The sequence below is a fragment of the Acyrthosiphon pisum genome, chromosome A1, assembly GCF_005508785.2.
Source record: "Acyrthosiphon pisum isolate AL4f chromosome A1, pea_aphid_22Mar2018_4r6ur, whole genome shotgun sequence".
In the NCBI taxonomy this organism is placed as follows: Eukaryota; Metazoa; Arthropoda; class Insecta; order Hemiptera; family Aphididae; genus Acyrthosiphon; species Acyrthosiphon pisum.
In genome coordinates this window covers 162,631,182-162,653,072 of record NC_042494.1, presented here as the reverse complement: position 1 = coordinate 162,653,072, position 21,891 = coordinate 162,631,182, and the positions used below count along the sequence as shown (strand labels likewise).

General features: G+C 30.4%; 1 protein-coding gene across 1 annotated transcript in view; it reads left to right on the top strand.

The window, feature by feature from the left end:
• Positions 1-20,647: 20,647 nt before the first annotated feature.
• LOC100163042 (nuclear pore complex protein Nup88) overlaps positions 20,648-21,891 on the top strand; it is a 35,676-nt gene continuing 34,432 nt past the window's right edge. Inside the window, exon 1 of the mRNA XM_001949692.5 lies at positions 20,648-20,965. Coding sequence (XP_001949727.1) covers positions 20,762-20,965 — 204 coding nt within the window. The 5' untranslated portion in view covers positions 20,648-20,761. The remainder of the gene's footprint in view (positions 20,966-21,891) is intronic.

Below are 21,891 nucleotides of genomic sequence, written 5' to 3'. Positions count from 1 at the left end.
CGTGATTAGTACACTGAATGCGTTAAACAATTTAGAAATATATTTTTTAGAGTTAAGCCAAAACTGATTATCCCATTTTTGTTATTATAATTAATATGGTAAATCTATAATATCAGGAAAACTGTTTATAGTCACATAATTAATCAAATTATACATATATTTTTATTTATTAATAAAGTTACATTCATTTATAATGTATGAAATATATATTTTAATTAGTTGTGATTTGTGGCCATGTCCTCATTTATATATGTCAATTATTTATGCAGGTACGTCCACTATTATCTCGTCCACTTGTGACCGTGATAAACAACTCAACAAGATGCAATCTATATTATAATTTGTAATATTTTTTCTCAGTACTTTGTTATTTTCGATTATAATATGGTACCAAGTACCTAATTCATCAGTTGTATTACCAACTTTTGTAATAAAAATATAAAATGGAACTATTTAAAAAAAAATCATGACTCAAAGGTATGTCATATTATTATAATATTTCCTGTAAAATATATTAAAAACATAATAAAACTAGAGCACGTATGTCCCTTAACATCGTCGTAATTCAACTTTGTTCAATAATGCACCAAATGTATTTCTTAATAATCATGATAATTTCACAATTTATTATTTAATGAAATTAATCCACGCACACTGTTTATTATAAAAAATCACAACTGTTTGTATCACGTGTAGTATCTGCATAAAATACCTATATAGTATTCATATTATGCAGAAGGGGTTGTAACCAAAAATATCTTTTCCGATTTCAAATTTGGTTTTGGTTACCTATCGGCTATCGGTATTGATTTTTCCCGATTTTGATTTCGGTTTTGGATATTGGTATTTATTTTTTCCGATTTTGATTTCGGTTTCGGATATCGGTATTTATTTATTTTTTTATTTTGGTGTCGTTTTTGAATACTGGTTTTTATTTTCCCGATTTCAATTTTGGTTTTGATTTTTTTCGGTTTTGTTTTCGGTTTTGGTATTGATTTCGGTTTTTAACGGTTTTAACCAGTATTTGAAATCGGTATTCAATATTGATTATTCAATCCCTGCTTTAAACTTTTATTGTATTTTAACGTGTAGGCACCACATGGATCTATGTTATATATATTTCAACAACATTACAACTACATTACTTGTAAGTTATGACGAAGTATCAGTAGTCAGTAGTTTTATTTAGACTTTACTGAACATTTGGGAATCAAAAAACGATCAAACAAAACATAGTTTTTAAAATTATAATACTACCCATTCATTTTCGTTAAATTTTTCTTTAAAACAATAAATTATATTATTCTATAATATTAGTTTTTTTATTATTATTTAATTATATATGTACACGTCAATCTCATATACATTGCAATGCTTATTATTGAATCAATAATAATATTACCATTAGTAAATAATAGACTAGAATTTACCTATTTACTCAAAAATTCCAAAATTTTATATTATATACGTAAGTCCGGAATAACTAATATACTGTTAATTTCAGTTTGAAATCGTTTAATTATTTAATGTACTGTTCAATAAACTACATAATATCATGATGATACACCTTAATCATGAGGAAATTTGATTGCACCCAATACATAATATTTTATATGATATCGTTTTTTTAGCAGACTACATAACTCGTAAAATTGAAAGTAAGTAAAAATTATGGCATTGGTTAAAGTTGACAAGAAATAATACACAAAGGGAAGTATACTAAATTACTTTTTGTGTATGCATGTTGAGTTAAGATTGCAAAACTAATACAATAGGGTGAAGATTGAGTATTCGCCACCCCCCATACGTGTCCCCTGAGCATTGCCATTATTATAGACCTTTCTTTCGGTGTAATTTTCAGCTGTTCAAAATATTGTCAATTTCAGCGGTGTTATAATATGTCAGTGGCTTGTTAAAATTCTAAGTTTTATCAGCATATTGTACCTACTTATCGTGTACAAATGAACAATAAACGTTTATCAGATAAGAGTTGAGAATAAATTATCAAAAGGCAAAGAACAGCCAACAGTAAAATAATACATAATATAGATGGACACATTTGTATAAAAATCAAACAATACAAGACACATAATATTTGTGTACTTATAAATATTATAAGTTATTACACAAATTAATATTATAATAATATAATATTATATTAAAATGGGATTAACAAACGTTAGTTATTGTACCTAGTTGTAATAACAATAAAAACAGTTATTTATATTCTTAATGAAATTATTTTCTATATTTTTTAGTACTGGATAAAGTAATTTTGTAAAATACAATTATAAATGTAACAACTAACAATTTGTTATTGCACACCTTACATTACGTATACATAATTGCGTATAAAATTTATTTATTTTCAAAATGGTTTTAGTAAAATGAAACTGCGAATGGCGTCTACGAAATTTCACGAAGAAAATACAATGTGGTTTCAACTGTTAATGCGTCAAATCGTCCTGAAGATAATATTATGTGTGTCATTATTTTCGTATCGAGAGCATTATGTGTTTAATTAATTTCAGCTGTTAATTGTTCCAAATAATATTGTTCGCATAAATACCAACCAATCGACGAAATCGACGAGTACCGAGCGTTTCTCTCGCATTCCCGCGGCAGCGTGTAATCCACTTCCTCTTATATGTATACATCACCGGAAGTATTTTATGGGGTGTTCGCCGTATTGATTTGCGAACACGGAATATATTATTATTATAAATGTATAGGCAAATCGTACACGTCTAACGTCGTAACATCGTCGGTGAAACGCGTCTGCTTTGACGTGGTGTTTCTACCCGCAAGACGCGCGTATAACGTGTAATTATATTATTACGTCAGCCCTGTGCAGTTCACCCCTATACAACGGACACCACCACAGCCAGCAAGTCTACCGCCTCCGACGACCGTTCGACAGCGTAATCGGTCTGCCACAGTCTACAATATATTTAAAACAACAAATCGACGTGTACAGCCCGAGCTGGAACTAATAATTAACCGAAGCGGAATGCGTTCGTAGGTATAGTACAGCAGAAGTTGTTAAAAAGTCGAGAGCGAAACGACGGAAAAAAAATGATAATAATAATATATTACAAGCAGTGCGCACGTAATATTATTATTTTATACTACCTATATGCAATATAGGTATTATAAAACCGTCGGCCATTAAATTTCACTACGGTTTCCGTTCAGATTGTGACGCTCATCTCTGGGGTACGATTTTTCGGGACGTAACCGTGCTCGGTGCTCGCGCGCTTGTTCCGAAACGATATCACCTGCTAAACTGCCTCTCACCGAAGCCCATCGCGGGGACCCATCAGAAAATTTGCATATACGCTCACATACTCACACGTGCGTTTATTCGACGCCATTATTTTAAATTGCGTTCGACGATTCTTGGGGACCGAATCGCGAGCAATATCCGCCGAATCGTCCCTCCACGCCGCATCCGCATCCACCGCTGTCAGCCCTCGGAGAGATATTATCGCGTGGCGGTGAGATCGCTTCGGTCGTGTGTAATATGCGTACACATTATAATATTATTATTGTTGTACACGCGTACTGTGTACACGTTGTTGTACGGGCATTCCCGATTCGCAAAAATTACACCACCACCCCCCCCCCCCCCCCATAAAGTCTTTGGAATCGTTTGAGGCGCCGATAACGACTATAATAAACTTCGTGAATAGCTAAAGGTACACATATAATAGGTACCTATTATATAGTGTTGTAATATCGATGTAGCAATCAATTCAGCATATTAGAATATTATTAATAAGCAACCGAAAATGGGGACACTATACAACTAGCACAAGTAAGTATATAGTGTGTTGAGTGTTTACATTATGAAGACACGCATCCTGGTAGATCTCAGCATAATTGTCTAATCGATTCACTACGTCTAAGGGCATGATAGAAACAAACGAGACATAATAATATAAGTATATCTCTCGGAATTCCGCGAGAGTAGGTCGTCCTGTGCGAAGTGTTTCTGTTAGGGAAATATATTCTACATAAACATTATGTCTTTATTTATTTATTATTATTACGTATTGAAATTTAAAACCATAGAGTTGAATTTTATTGATGTTTTAAATTATAATTTAAAACTATATATGGGTTTATCTGTACCTATTCATATTATAACCGGCCGGTATGATTACTGTATGGTTATATTCGATAATAGAGTTCGTAAAACTAAGAAGCACTCATTTAAATGTTGTTATAATACTACCATCATATAAAATCCCACAACTGAAGCCTGGAGGGATACGTTGCACCTTTGGTTTTATAAAAAACCGGATTAAGGATCATATGGACTGCTGGTAACTGCAGTATCCAAAACAGGCTTTTCAATAACTTTCTATAATATAACATGAAATATTGAAATCAAAAATTCAGTGTTTTCTTGATTTTTTTCATTGAAATACGTATAGTGTTACAAAACCTTTTACTATATTATAAATTTACTGAGTTCAACGTGTTGTCAAATTTAATTTAATTTCGTATTAATTCTTTAATTTATATATCATTTGTTTGAAATATAATATGCAATAAAAATATTTGTATGGGTAAAGAATGGCCAATAGACCTCCAATATCTCTGAGCTCTGGACGAGAGCCCCTGACCCCATTTAATCCAGGCGTGCAGGTTTTTAACACCCTAAGCACGATTTCTGTGTATCATACTGTCGTTATCGGACTAATACTATTATAGTCATTCATCGTTATAATATAGATTTATAATAAATTGTCGTATTGTACAGTGTACACAATATATCGTATTGTATTATTTGTTTATTCGCTTTTCAGACGTCTCCGAGGATAAGTTTGTAAAAAGAATATGCGCTCGCACACACGCATAATGATTTACGTACACATTTATTACTCTTGATGCCATTATTTAAATCACGTTGTTCAGCAATTCTTTGGGGCGTAACCCGAGCACAAACAATATTGGAATTATCTCATCGTCGACGTCGTTTTAAAGATAATATCTGCAGAAAAGTTCCCAGACGACGTATCAATCGAAGCGATCAAATCGCATTGTAAACGTTTATCCAAATATTTGTCATGGGGGATAAGTTTCTTCGAGTGAAACAAAAACAAACAAACCATTAGGGACAGAAAAAAAATAATAAATAAATTCTTTCGTTAAAGTGCGAACGTTAGTCCTCGATGAAAAATAAAACTCATTTATGTGAATTGATCGAAATCCCTTCGGATTTTAGCTCTCCCAAATTCATTAATTATGACGTGTAGGTACATCATTATTAATTATCGTATGACACATATTATACAGGTTAAAATAACTTACTAACTACACACCGTCATTTTTCACGGGTTTTTCATTACAGCCGATCGCAATGAAATCGTATTCAACCGTATAATATAGTTTGTTGTGTTCGATCGTCGCAGTTCGTTATATTATATTATATTATGTTTGATCATATAATATTACGCTTTGATTGTATGCAAACTTATATCATTTTGCCAGAAAATCGTTGGCGATAATCTAGGAAGCTGATTGGAAGTCGCGCGACGAAGGCCCAATATAATTATTATTATATATTCTGGCCCGGCCCGTATGGAGCCGCGGGTAATTAATTATTGTTAAATTATTATCCGTCGAAAGCCCGCACACGTATTCGTACGGGGTGGAAACTGAAAAGACGGAATATTATCTATATATTATTATCATAATTATTATTATTATCGGGAGACGCTATACGAAAACGGCATAGAGAGTTTAATCTCGAGAGCTCCTCGTGGTGGCGTGGTGTAAGGGTACGGCCGCGGCGGGCGATGCTTCTCTCCCCCTTATTTCGTGCGGTATAGATTTTTGTTTTTTTCGCGCAAACAATAAACGATAATGCGCCATCGTTACGTATTGTTTGACTAATTAAAAACAAACCCTGGCTCGAATATCTCGGGGGTATTAAAAGAGCGAACACTGCTCCCCGCCATTTTTTATGATAGTCGTTACTCGTGTGCATATATATATATATATATATATATAATATTAAATATTCCTTTTTCATCCGTTCTCCTAAAGACAATAAACGTATAATAATACAATATGTCCCGCCGATACGGTAGGTATATATTATTATATAGTGTTTGGTGTGTGCGGGGGTTCTCCTTTATTTAACGCTCCGCTGCGTTTCGCAATCGGCTCCGCAAACATTTAGAATATCAGACCACAACTATAATTATATATATAGGTACGTATAATATAGTGTATACATAATAATATATAGGTAACTTATATACTATGGTTATCCTGAACACTATACTATGGGTTACGGCGTGTGTCATCATTGTACAAATTCGGTATTTTCTTTGTTTGTTTACCGATGTTTTTTTTTAAATTCAAGATATTGGGTGAAAGTATTATAAAATATAATTTAAATTACACAAATTACTTATATAAATATTAAACAAACATTAGTATAGGTAGCTGGTAGGTAGGTGTATCGTGTTTCATCAACATTTATCTGTCAGACCAGCTTTTAAGACTTTTAAGTCCTGCCGCAGATCGGACATATTAAACTTTTTTAAATGTTCTTATATACAAAATTTGGAAATGAAGAGCGGGCTGGATAAAAATGGTAAGCACGAATCGCAAGTTTCCGATCTCTGACGTATAAACACATATTATACAGTCATATAAATATTATAATAATCTATATAATATATATAGAACGTAGCAGTGTTGATCACTCGTCTCGCCATAAACACATTTAATAAATATTGAAAGTTATAAGCTGCATACATCATGTAGATTATAGGTATCTATATATATGACACGCTATACACCCTCGTTAATATGCAAATTGTTCGTATACAACATCCTTTACTTGTGTGGATGTATTCGTTCTATATAAGAAATAACTGATAACACCGTTCAAATTCTTCGTTAAACATTATATTAATATATATTATGCACCGTTAGTTAAGTGCAATGTGAGAACTATGAGTTCACAAATCACGGCGTCCTTAAATAACAATGGAAACAACAATCGTTACGTAACATTATTTATAGTGCAAGTTAGTGTAAACTTTACAAATGTTCAATGTACATTTTTCTTTTTTATTACACGTAGAAACCACATTAAAATATATTTATATCTGACATAGTGACATAGAAAAATTATATAACTTTAAGCACTGTGCAGTAGGTATATAATGCCATTAAAATTATACAACTATAGTTTTTAAACATGTGTTGTTACTCTCATAGTCAAAATGCCGTAAAAATGTTAGCTTATGCTAAATTATTTATGCTTAGGTATCAAATTATAAAACTAAAAGTATGTTTCAAACACATTTAAATAATTATAAATGTATATTAATAATGATACCAGATACATTAATACATTATACTAAGTTTACATAATTATTAGTTATTAATTATTATTGATATAAGATGTATGATTTTTTTATATTACTATATTACAATAGTTATATTTGGTATACAATTAAACCACATACTTACACAATATTTAGCATAAAATAATTATATTAAATCAGTAAAATAAAAATAAAATTAGTCACATATATTATTATTATGGGTGATGACAAAAAAAAATGCAAATGGTTTATCAATATTATTTGTTTAATTATTTTAAATTGTGATAAGGGTCAAAAATTAACCTATAGCTGCCTTATCATGCATCGCACTTATTGGTGAAACTGTATTTTTATCGGTTACTTCTGCTGGATAGTATATACATATAATAGTTAGTAGTTACAGTTATTCCAACTACGGTTTGCCAGTTATATAATAATACTACGAGTAGAAGATTGACGTCTCGTTTTTTTTTTTTTAGTGTTTATAGAGTATTTTAGGATATAAATTTGTTATATGAAATGCTGAAATTTGGTAAAATGTATTTTGATTTTGTATATTTCATTATTCCATTATATTTTACAAACAACTAATTTAAAAAAATAATATTTTCATGTCAGAACATACCTGTGTTTTACATTTTAGTTTTTTCTCCTATAGTTTTGGATGCATATTAATATAATAATATTATGCATATGTAGTAAACCTGCTGCAGGTAAGCTAATGGCTTTACATCACTATACTTGTATTTTTTGCACGTGGTGATCGCTCTTGAAAATCGTGTGAACTTGGCTTTAGCTTGTACTATGACGGTCGTAGTATTTTTATTACATTATAATATTAGGTGTACACATTTTTGTTAAACGATTTTATATTGTCTACTTTTTGATAAAAATTGGTAATTGCATGCGTACCTATTCCTAATCTCGATTTCTAGTGAAACGGGTGATGAACAGTTGTAGGTACCTAGTTAAACTGAAACGACGACAAGTGATCAGCACTCGCATTAGTCGTGAAACAAATGTAACCAAAAAAAAAAAAAGAGGTTGAAAACTTGAAAACCACTCGTTACTCACATATACATATATGCGTCATCGTGACTTATTTTATACCGCGGACTATAATATGTTTATGACTGGAGTCCGGAAGTCGTGGTCGTCGAGATGCCGAACAAATGAATTCCGCGCATTTATATATATATATAAAACGACGAACGGACGTCTTTAACGTTTCGACTGCCGCCGCGCCGCGAATCCACGATCGAGCGTGGGCATATAAATCTTCGGCTCGTCGGCCGCGGGTGGTCGGTCCGACGCGCTACTCCTCCACGACCCCGTTAAACGGATATCCATCACTATGCGGGCGCGCCCTCTGCCCACCGCCGCCACCGCCACTTTCGGTATATTCGGGGTGAACGGAAAAACCGTTGTAGATTTCCCACAAGACAGAAGGAATCTCGAAGGTGTATAATGTATATATATATATATATATATATATAATATGTGTGTGTGTGTGTGTGTGTGTGTGTTTCGAAATAGGAGCTAAGCATTGGGGCGCGGGGACAGCGAGGTGGTTGCTAGGAGCGCAGGGTGGCCGAACTCCTTTGATAACTAATTAAGAAGGTTTGGCTTCTGCCAAGACAAAAGGAGTAATTAGTTACCGCCGTGCCGCGGCGGTGGCAAGTTCCTTTGGGCGCAAGCTGGCTAAACAATATCTTTTCCGATGCCCCGAGGGCACACAACCAACAGTCCAAATTAATAGCGCACATCGTAATTGCTTTTAATACAAACTGCCCGGTCGCCCAGCGGATCGACAAGACGCGCGGCCGCCGAATCCAGTGGCGGCGGAGGCCCAGAGCAATCAAACTTTATGTGCACTGCAAGACGCGAGTGCGCCAGACTTTTTGAATTTACGATCCGCGCCACGACTATACATCGCAGTAAATAAATAAATTTATATGTATACGCGTATATGAACGAACACTACATAATTGGCAGCGGCTAGTGCATCGTACACCAAATGCGTGAAAAAATAAATCCTCAGTACACCCCTAAACTCCGGCTGTTCCCCTCGACAAAAAAAAAATAAAAATAAAAACCGCGAGCGCACTGCAGTTTGTTCCGGAGGGAAATAAGCCTTTCTTTTTTTCTTACCTCTGTCTGTGTGTAACTGATGGCTACTACTCCATCTCGGTCTTTAATATTCATCCGGGGCGTCCTCGGCACACTATAGTTTATAGGCGACTGCAACACTGTATTATATAAATATCATACAACTATACAAGTGTATTGTTTCGTTTGCAGTGGAAAGTCCATCGTTTCGTGTGATGTACATATGCGCGATTTTTACCGGATTTAATCCATATTATTATATAATTTAATACCGATAAAGCATAACACCCAATACAATAATTATTATTATTGTATTGTATAGTAATATACACGATCATATTATTATAATAATTATACATGGTATCCTATGTTATGTATGTAAAAAATGCGCTAGACACTTTATGAAAACTCTGAATAATTAAATATTTGAATTTGTTTAATTAATAGCTTATAGATTAAAAGAACATAATACGCCTGCCGTAATAATTTTTAATAATATAAAATGTAGTACCTATTATATAGAGGTACCTATTAAATTAACTTTTTCTTAAATAATTGTTTAGGTAATGTATACCAATACTCAAAACTATTATATGGAATAAGCTCATTGATTTGGAAATCGTATTCAATAATTATATTTCTAAAATAATAATTACAAATATAATTTTTATACACGCTTGCTTTTTTATAATATTAATAATTGTTTAATTAACATACTGTATTTTATGACAATCTAGTAAGTATGCAAAAACAAAATAAGTACCTACCTACAAAAAAAAATAATATCCCATGTTGGTGGAGTTAATTCAACACTTTTATTTTATAAATACACATAAAGTCTAATATTAAGTTTAAAAAAGACTGCATTCAAACACAATAGTTGCATGTTAAACGCATTAATTCATTACTAACGAATCGTAGATTTTATCCAAATCATACACCAAAAGTATACAAGTCTATTTTTTATTTGGAAGGTTTTGATTTATACTGACAAGTAAAAATATTAATGTTTCTTTCTTTTAAAATAAACGAGATAAATCAAATTTATGTTCAAATTATACAAATTTTAATTGGTAAATATTTTAACATAATTTTTACGAATCAAATTAATGAAAATAGACTCAAAATGACATTTTAAACAAATATTTCACTTTTTAAGTTAAAATAAATTCATAATATTACATTAACTAAATTAAAAAAATTGAATTCCCTAAACATTATCAAAGAACAAAATCTATAAAACTTAATTATGTATCTACTTTTGTATTTATTCATATAAATTATAATACTATATAATATTAGTTATAACTTAAAAGTGTTAAGTTAAGGTATGACTTATAACTTACAACTTATGTTTAATGTTGAATGTTGTATTTTATTATAAAAAAGAAATTGGCTTACCTGTATCAACGTGCAATTGATTCCCTATTTAATTTATAACTGTATACCTACTATACTCTGAAAACATATAGAATATAAAATAATTATTAAAAATATTATGATAATAAAGAAATATGGTAGGTATTATAATAGTTAAATTATTAAAAAATGCAATTGCCTGTTACATTTAAATTTATTTTAGCATTGAATTTAAATAATTAAATTGATTAATAGAATATTCAGCTCAATAAATTATGTATGTAGTTAAAAATGTCTGAGATACACAAGTATATAATATTATTAAAAAGCTTTTTAAGAACTTAAAAATATAATATTTGAAGGTTAAAAGCGTGTATCTATAGGTATTCGAAGAAATACATTTTTATCCATTTAATCAGCTGAAAAATAACAAAAAAGCCATAATTTTTGTGATTTGTTATGCACATGAAATATTTTAAAGGTTTATTTGTTTTTATGTGTTAAAAAGTGTATAATAGATTTTAGCGTTTCGGTCACTCCCCAATTTCTGCCCACTCGGAACGCCTTTATTAATTTTTGTTTCAATTACAGGCCGCGGAGTCATCCAGTCGGGACTCAGGATTCAATTACCCTATGGAAATTTGTAATACACACAACATGACGTATAATATAATATAATATATTAACAAGTGTTTCACGTGTTCTGTCCGCATAACTTTCAGGGCCGACAATGAAAAAAAACTACTTATTTGTGTTTTTAACGAGCAAATATCATGTTCGAAAACAGTAGACACGATCGGACGCGATTCGGTCAAAACAACAGTATCGAAACATTTGTTCAGTGGTTCTCAGACATTTGATGGAAACTATTGTGAATTCAAAGTGAACTAAAAATTTTTATTTCATGCATAAAAATACGAATTATCAAATAGATATTTTAGAACGATTTGTAAAAATTATGTCTAATTAAATAATTTGTTAATGTTTCGCAGTGGAAAACGGATAATCTGACAATGTTATAGTATTGACATCATAACAACATATTATTATTTACCCTAAAATAAATAAGTTTTTCACACGACTGTAGGTACCTATGATCATATTTTACCTACGATATGTATAGTAAGGATGAAAAAGAAACTTCACTTCACTTTTATATCAATTCATTATTTTTTATATGCTGTAAGGATTATTTTGTTAGTAAAGAATTTACAGCATCTTTTTTATATTGGTTTCTTTTTAGTCTGGTTTATTATTCATAATAATATGTTAAACTAAAATAGTATAACATATGATATATTAATATTATTTAAACAAGACTTACCCACTTTTGATTTTATCCTAGCATCCTAGATACACGTGTCACTAAAGTCTTAATGTTTATTATAATGATATCAAACGCACTAATTACCAATACTTAATGAATAAAATTATCTAATTATGTTCGCATAAATTTTTAATAAGTTGATTAGTTCAGAATTGAATTTAATCAAATTATTACATTTATGAAAGTTTCATGAATGGCAAATATAAAATAAAACAATGCTTATAATATCATGTATAACTATATTGTTTATTGTGATTTGTACATTTTATTATTTTAATGTTTTGTTTTTTGAATAAACCAAAATTTCACTTATCTATTTAATATATTACTTATACTTTGAATAGTGTTCAATAAAAACCACAAAAGAATCAAAGTTTTGGAACTCCTGACAAACGGTCATTGACGTAAGGGTCGGTTTTAACGATGTGTAGGTACTTACCTTTAACCCGAAAGAGAATTGGTATATTGAATCGTAGGGTAGCAAAATAAAAATAAAAATAGGGGGTTACGATGACCGCCGATGAAGATAAGCTCGCAGTTAATTTATACGAATTTCGCATGTAAGGTCACGTGATCGAAGCGAAAGACATGAAAAATATTACGAAACGATATATTTCATGCACGGTTGTTCCACCGAATACGTTTTGCATATAAATAGGCCGGAAAATGATCGTCGAATTCAAATTTTTACATTTCTGACGTGAACCCGCCCCCTCGCCAATATAAGTAGAACACAAGTGTCTTGTATTACAATACACGGTCATTGTCTGAAAGTTTTTTTTTTGGAAAACACGAGAAAATGTATCGCCATCAGCGGCGGAACGCTTCCGGTTTTATTCATGTGTACTATATACAAAACGCGGTGGTATTCAAGACAAACGATATTAGCATTATGTGTTTGTAAGCTTTGACATTTCTTTTCTCGTGTCTCCGGTTTTTCTTACCCTTCTCTTCGCGCGCGCACGTGTGTGTGTATTTTTTTTATTTTATTGTAGAAAAACGTTTTCCCGCTTTCCCTTTGACAGGACGAAACATTTGATGGATATCAAATCCTGTAAGGAACGAGACTATGACGTCTGGTCGTATATACAAGCATGCATTACGCATATACATATACTATACAGCATACGTAACGATTACTAACCCCCTCACTATAATTTTGTTTCCGCCTCGTTTTCTCATAGCGTTACGATTTTGACGTGGTTTCTTTTTCAGTTGTATAATAATATACAAAAATATATTATGTATGTATAAACATAATATATAGGTTTATTTATTCATAGGAATAACTTCAATATAGGACCCCTTTGCGTCATATCTGGTAAATCGTTTTTATAATACACCTATATGGAATAAAAAAAAAAATATCTTATATTCGTATATTCGTATAAAAGTTCATTAATACAACTATAAAGAAAGTATAACAGCGACTGTTTGACATGGAATTTTATTTTGTCACTACAATAATACTGCAGTTTTAGTTTTATTATCTATATATAACACTTTATATCAGGATTCAGGGGTCAGTTCACCACCAGCCCGTAGACGAACCTTCTTTGTCCCACAGATTATATACATTTATTTTTTAAATATTTTTATTTGATCGTAAACTAAATGAGGTTTTCGTTAATTTTAGTTTTATATTTTGAATTTGCCTTTACTTACTTGGATAAATATATATATTACATTTTTATGGCTCCCGAAAACTCCCTCAATTCCTAAAGTGGCCGTACAAAAATATTTATTGATGATCCCTGCTATATATAATTTTTTTTTATTTATCATACAAATTTAAATAACGCAATTAATTTCCTATTGTATAATAAAAATAACAATATTATATACTCTATATTAAATTCCACACAAATCCAAACATTTTAATTTTATTAATCTGTGGTTAGAATATTATCTTTATAGATAATAATATTGTGATACGATAGACGATAGGTAAGTGCTTAAAAAATGTGTTATGTGAAATTATTATTATTGGTTATTACTTATTTTAGGCAATCAATTTAAAATGTTATAAATAGTGATGGATAAAAATATTATTATATTTAGCTAGATATTATACTAAATACTAATATCATAACGAATACCTACATAATATATTAATTGTAAATAGTCATATTAATTTATTATTTCTAGACTTCTAGTCAAATGTATTTCATATATTATAGCAAATTGTTATCAACACCGTAAACGTGCACACGATTTCCATCTAAGCGAGTTGAGCTTTAAAGATGCATGCAGTTTCCGCTATGAACAAACAGTACCTACACAAGTTACACTCGATTTAGAGCCAACTATATAAGTGGTGTATAGGTATGATTATACATCGGACCATTATCACCGCACGCCGAGTGTTATGAAATCATCCGAATCGATTGATAAAGTTTAGGGAACCCCAAAACACAATTATATAATATATTATAATATATATACCTATATACAATATATAATATATATTATATAGGTACATGCACAATCGGTATATTATTTCGGATGGAAGGTTCTTCCACCATGCGCATTTGATCACATCAAGGCCATAAATTGTCAATGTTTACCCGTTCACTAACCCCCTCTCATCCACCAATCACCGCCCTATATCTATTTTGGACAAGATAGTTGGCGGCAAAAACGTCCGATAGCTATTAAACCGGGTACGCTACCTATATACTTTTGACAATCCCCGTGCGTGTTACGTATACCCATAGGTACTGCTTACAATATTATGTACCATGTGGAGAAAGTGGGGTGAATGTTTGAATACAAAACTTGGCCCAAGTGTGCGTTTAAGAGCCCTTTTCTCCATTAAACCCGCACACATCGATGTCTCCACACCTGTACGTAAATCACCTCTCAAGTCTAGAGACTTAACCTGTTAAAGACGCTCCTTCATGCCCACCCCACAACCCCAAGTATATAGTATATATTATTATTATTATGTTATATACATAGCTGGAGCGTCTTAATTATAAACACGCGTTTTCAGTTTTTGACGCTTTGTCTACTATAATAATAATATAATCTATATTCTATATCACTTTTAAGCAAACTAACTTCCTATAAATGAAGATAATAATTATTTTATTACCTACTTATAATATGCAAAACAACTTTGCTAAATATTATTGAATGATAAATGATAATAATATTATAACAAATCGTATACTGAATACCTTATAACGCTTTATTTTTGTATTTCATTTTTTTGTTATTTGGCATTTTTGTGCATAATAATATATGTGTTGGTAAACATTTGTTTTCTGGCATCAATTTTCAGACAGTTATTACTTTAATACATTAATACGTTTGACAGTCATTGCATTAATCATCAATTAACACATCGAAGAAACCAATATTACTTAATTCATATTACATATTATTATTGCACCTACATTATAATATATAACATATTCATATATTTGAATTATAGGAACATGAATCGAAATAACTTTATGATTATATACCTAAGTATGTAACTAATTGTAATTTGTATGCTAAACGCTTAAACCGGATATTAAAAAGTATTAAAAAAAAAATCAAAAATTATTTAAATTGTTGAAATGATAAGCCAGCATAAACTTTAATTAATTTATTAAACATATTTTATTAATTTTTGATAAAATGCTAAATTATATAAATGATTCAAAAAGATCATTCAATAGTTGTTATTATAATAATATTATAAACTACAAAAATATTTCAAAATTAAATATTATTGTATAATACTTATATTAATATAATAGTATAATAATAGCTTATAATCTATATATAGTAATTACATATTGTGCATAAGCTGTAATATTTATCTAGTACTTACGGACCTAAAAAAACAAAATAATAATAATATGAAATAATGAAATAAAAATAATTACTAAATAGTAGATGATTTTCTTACTTTTATACATATATGTATACTTTTTGAAATAGTAACAATTTTTTTTATACGTGTTTATTTTCTCTATTTTCATTATAATTTTAAATGATAATAAAATTACACAAAGTATATTATATAGTAGAAATATTTAATAATTTATTTAAAAACAAGCTACATTATTACAGCTGTAGTATCTATACCGTCCTACCTAAATATGTTAGAAATTATTATATCATGTACCAAACACTCAATATTCTTAAGATTGACAAAAGTTTAAAATTGTAAGCAGTAAAATAATTCGTAAATATATGTGTTTATTGTATACCTACTTAATCAGTATTTATATAAGGAGGAGGGTTTCAAGTTCAACCACTCGAGGAAATTTATTATATTCATAATATTTTATTGAATTATTATATTACATAAAAAAAATAAAAAAAAAAATTGCATCATTAACAGGTATTTACCTGTTTATATAATAGATTATATAATTGGATGGTGTAAACCTAATTATAGCTACGGTGTATTAAAAATTGCAGCGATTATTAGTTATTTTTTAGCGTTTCATAGGGTCTCATAAGTCATAAATGCATTATTCCGTATAATCCACACCGCCTGCTTACAAAAACATACAGCACCGTGTACCATACATGAACAAATATCGGTAATATTTTATCAATCTTTACAAAATTTACATAAATGATTAATACCCATATTAAAAATGTATAGGTACCGTGTAACTTTGGTATTGTTGAAATACTTTATACACTCATTGAATACGATATGATGTGTGTATAATTTCAAAATATCCAAAGCGTATTTTTGGCTTAACGTCTGCACGAGACCATGATAAACTCGTAAAGCATTCAATCTTCCAAATTGTCCAATTTACGGGAAACGAATTACGTACATATGTATATACAAGCTACCTATACGGCGTGTATATAGTACGCGAACAAAAAGTTGGCAAACACTGCGGCAATCGTCTTTATAAAGGATAACCACGTGTCCTTATTGAAACAACGCGCTATACAGAAGCGAATCCCAGGAGAAGAAATAAAAAAAACACGTGCACACACATCCAGGATAAGTCGTTAAAGAAGGGAAAATAATGATATATATATGTACTCATGTATACATATTGCACATATATATGTCTGCTATACGGCAGCTAGTATTAATAATTTAACAACACTTTGATCGTTGTTCAATACATGTATAAGGTTTATGGGAAGTATTTTTTTTCAATTTCGTTCCTCGAGTCTATTATCTTCGAAACAATTTTTTCGTCGCCTTAATAATTCAAAATATATTATGCTCCACTCACCCCCTCCTCCTCCTCCGCCTCCTCCTCTTCCTCCGACTGGGCGCTGTGCAAACATAATATTTTGTACTTGCAGCAGTTGCAACAGGGCACCGAAGGGCTACAACAGCGGCGATACACACCCCGGGCGCCATTCATCACATAATAGCTTCAGCTCGATTAAAATTTCACTACGTACTAAATCGGTTTCTTGTTTACATTCCGCGCTCTCTATATATTATATATCCCTATATTATTATATACGAGTACCTATATCGTATATAGATACACGTATATGAACAAACACACACGAGTACAGACACGCTCATTCGTCCGTATATATATATATAATATATAGACCCTTATTAATTTAATGAACTGTCCGGTGCGTATAGGATAAATGAAAAAAAAAAATTACCGCTGTTTTCTATATATTATTATATATAATTTACACCGGACTTAACACTTTTGTAACTCTGTGTTATGTCATATTATATAAGATCGTTGTGTGTAATGAGCTCGTGTACCCACCTATTCCGTATAGGCCAAACTCTCCCTCGACCATATACTTATATAGTTCTTAAATTGCGGACTGGCGGGGTGTGTCTGTGTTTTCCGAGTATACGTGACCAGAATTTCACCTGCAGCCACACATCCTTTTTATAATTTGCTTACCGACACCAGTAGAAGAAACAAAATCGGTCGTCCGGAACAAGGACAATAACAACTATTTAACTGATCGTCACACGCATTCGTAACAACCCCAAACTTTCTGCAAGTAAAATTAAATTAAATTACGAGTTCTAAATTTTTTTTTTTTTTAGGAACCTATATATATAATACACTGACTTTCAAGTCAACACCGCAGCAAGGTATACAGTATAACATATTATTATTAATATGGCGTGGTTTGTCACTTTTATGCATTTTTCAACGAAAAGTAGCTTGTTTGTATTACTAACATTATAATATAATACATTATTATGTTAAAATATCGAATGCAGTGTACCCACGTCCCACACGCACTTATGTCGTACACTAAAAACCTTCCATTGGTTTTATGAAGTCTAATATACAGCACATAGATAAATATTTTACTTGCCGAGAATAACGTTACTCATTTGGGACCAACACATACTTTTCGTGAAACTTTGGTAAAATATACACCAAAAGGTATTATTATAGACCCTTGAGTTATATATAAGTACTTTAACTGTTAAATTATAATTAAAATTAATGCACAAACTAACAACAAATTTCAGGATAAAATATTTTTGGCTTAGGTAACTATACTGCTTACATTAATGCGAATTTGAATTCATAGTGAAAAAACGGTTTCTAAAGTTAACAATATAATAATTTAATATTTTATGAATAATTATTATTGACTATAAACAAAGTTAATAGTCAATATATGTCGAATAATAGGTATACCTAATACAGTTATACCTATTGCCTAGTATATAAATATAATATCTATATACAAACGTAATATAATGTGGTAGGAAAATTATTAGGAAATTCGAGTAATGAGTACCTCGATATCTGAATATTTGGGATGATAAAAAATATTTGTTCCACTCATATAGGAAATATAAATTTTATAATCTTGACGCGTGTTTTTTGTACGACGTTTACGAGTGTGCGTGTAACATGTGAAAATCTTATAAAAACGTTGTTAGATAGAGGTTTGATCTATCCGTTTTTCAGTCATCGACTGCGAGTGTGACGAAATTCCAAGGGAACGAATCTTCCTAGGTACGCACTTATTATCATTGTCTATTGATACCATAGACGGTACTACGGGGGTGGAAGAGTAGGCAACTGCCTCTCCTGCGAACCGTACTTGTATTAATACATAATTCCTTATTAACGACCCCCCTCCCCTGAACATATAGTTAGATGGTTAAAATATTTTCTGGCTCCCCTGCCAAGAGGGTCTAGTACCGCCTATGATTGATACATAACTAGGTAGTAGAATTTTTGCAACGGTATATTGTATTTATTACGAGTCCCTACCGACATTTTTGCAAACCGTGTCCCTGTTTACCAGTACTTGAATTGGATTAATAAATAAAAGGAGATGCAAAACTATAAAAATAATTTGATTAGGTACCCAAGGATTTTATTGTATTATTGATTAAGATTTAATTAGAAATTGATGTGCAGTTTGTCATTTTTTAGAACAATTTACAAATCTAATTTATTATTGTGGATTATTGTCACTTCGTTTATAATATTGTATTTTTAAATAATAAAGTAGGTAATATTATTATAACACGTGTAGATAGATTTGTATAATTCATGTAATTCATATTGTATTTATTACGAGTCCCTACCGACATTTTTGCAAACCGTGTCCCTGTTTACCAGTACTTGAATTGGATTAATAAATAAAAGGAGATGCAAAACTATAAAAATAATTTGATTAGGTACCCAAGGATTTTATTGTATTATTGATTAAGATTTAATTAGAAATTGATGTGCAGTTTGTCATTTTTTAGAACAATTTACAAATCTAATTTATTATTGTGGATTATTGTCACTTCGTTTATAATATTGTATTTTTAAATAATAAAGTAGGTAATATTATTATAACACGTGTAGATAGATTTGTATAATTCATGTAACATCGAATATAAAAAAAAAAATATATGTACTTATTATGTGTACATGTAAAAAATAATTATTATGAGAACCTTACAGGTAGAGGACGTTTAAAAGAAGACATGCCCTTCAGTAAGTACAATAATAACATCAATCATAAAAACTAATTTTCTACAATATTTTATTTAATGAATTAATTATATAGGAAAAACAAATTCAACAAAGAATAATAAACTGTTATTAAATAAATTTCAATAAGTTATAGGCTAAAAATTATACTTTAAAGCAATCAATAGTTAACTTAGAATAGAAGTGATGTAAATCAATTCAATGTTCAATAATATGTAGGTATACCTATAGTAAAAATTAAGACTTGGATCATTTTAAGGTATAAATACAAATTATTTTAAATTATATTAAAATATTCAATACAGTTGTATAAATAAATATTTTTAAAAAAAGAAATAATTATTATAAACGCAAACGCTTATTCAGTGTTCACATATAAAAGTGTGTAATTAGTTCTCATCCCTCCCGAACGAAATTATTCAACTTTGAAATTTCGCGCGTTTTTTAAAGAAAGTTTGTGCTGGCCTGTATGGTTGCACTGGTTTTATAGTTAATAGCTTATCACGATTTCACAGCCGCGGCCGGTCCATTATTTGTTGTGATTATTATTCACGTGTGATAAACAACGTTATTTTTTTTAGGTGATAACATTTATAAAATCTTGTTTTTCCGTTTGAGTTTTCGAATCCAGTAACCATTATATCGTAAAATTGTTTTTTCTCTTATACGTTCTGACTCACGCCCTCAAAATGCCTTCCATTACAGACATGCTGAACTTGAACAAACTAGAAATGTTTCAGACAATGAGGAAGGTATTAGAAACTGATGGCGCAAACACCGTCCGAAATCTAATAGCGTACAAAGACCAAATATTGTATATTTGGAATCCCGACGAATGCTGTTTGTACTCGCTACTGTTGAACACAGTTCACGAGGAACAACCTTCATACCAAGTAAGAAATTTTTATTAATAATTTTGTTTCATTTATCCGAGCATTTATCCTATTGTGTGTTGTAGGTACGTAACATTTTGTGTTCGCTAAATAGTAGTATGTTTATTATTACAAATGAACGGACATTCAACGTTTTTTATTTTCCATTAAATCATGCTTCATAACTACTTTTTTTTACTATACGTCAAAAGTATTCACATCAAACGGGTATAGACTTATAGTTCAACTGTCGTAGTACAATTTTAAACAACAGGTATCATCCAATATATTAATATACATACTTTTATGGTGTCTACTATCAATGTACTTTGTTTGATTTTTCTAAATGTGCTCGACAGGAATAATAATAACATCATAACATATTATAAATTCAAAAAATATTTATCGTAATCGGCCTTGTTAGACCAATATACCTACACAACAACGAAGTAGGTACTAAGATGAAACTTGCATCCCTGCTTTATTATATTCGGTTTTTTGCCTTAAATTATGACATTTAAGTATCATCATTGTGCCAGTTTTCTAATAAGATATTAGGTCACTAATCAATAATAGGTACCTATATAGGTATTTTAACTTTGAAGCGTTATATTTTTATAATCTAAATTATCTTGAGTATGTTTTAAATATGGGATAGTGGATATGATTAAAAATGTTCACATAACTTTAAAAATATTTCTAATTATTGAACAAAATCAATATAATCTAAATAATAGATAGAGGGTACTTAGTTACATAATATTTTATGTCTAAATAATACATTTTTTATTATTAGTCTGTCAAATAGATAATAACCTTTTATAGTTTGTTTTATTACACAGATCATTAATTATACTAAATTGTCATTATGTGTTGTTCTAGAAATGTAATACTTACCTAAATTATAAAATATAATGTAGATAACACAAGTAAGTAAGTAGGTATAG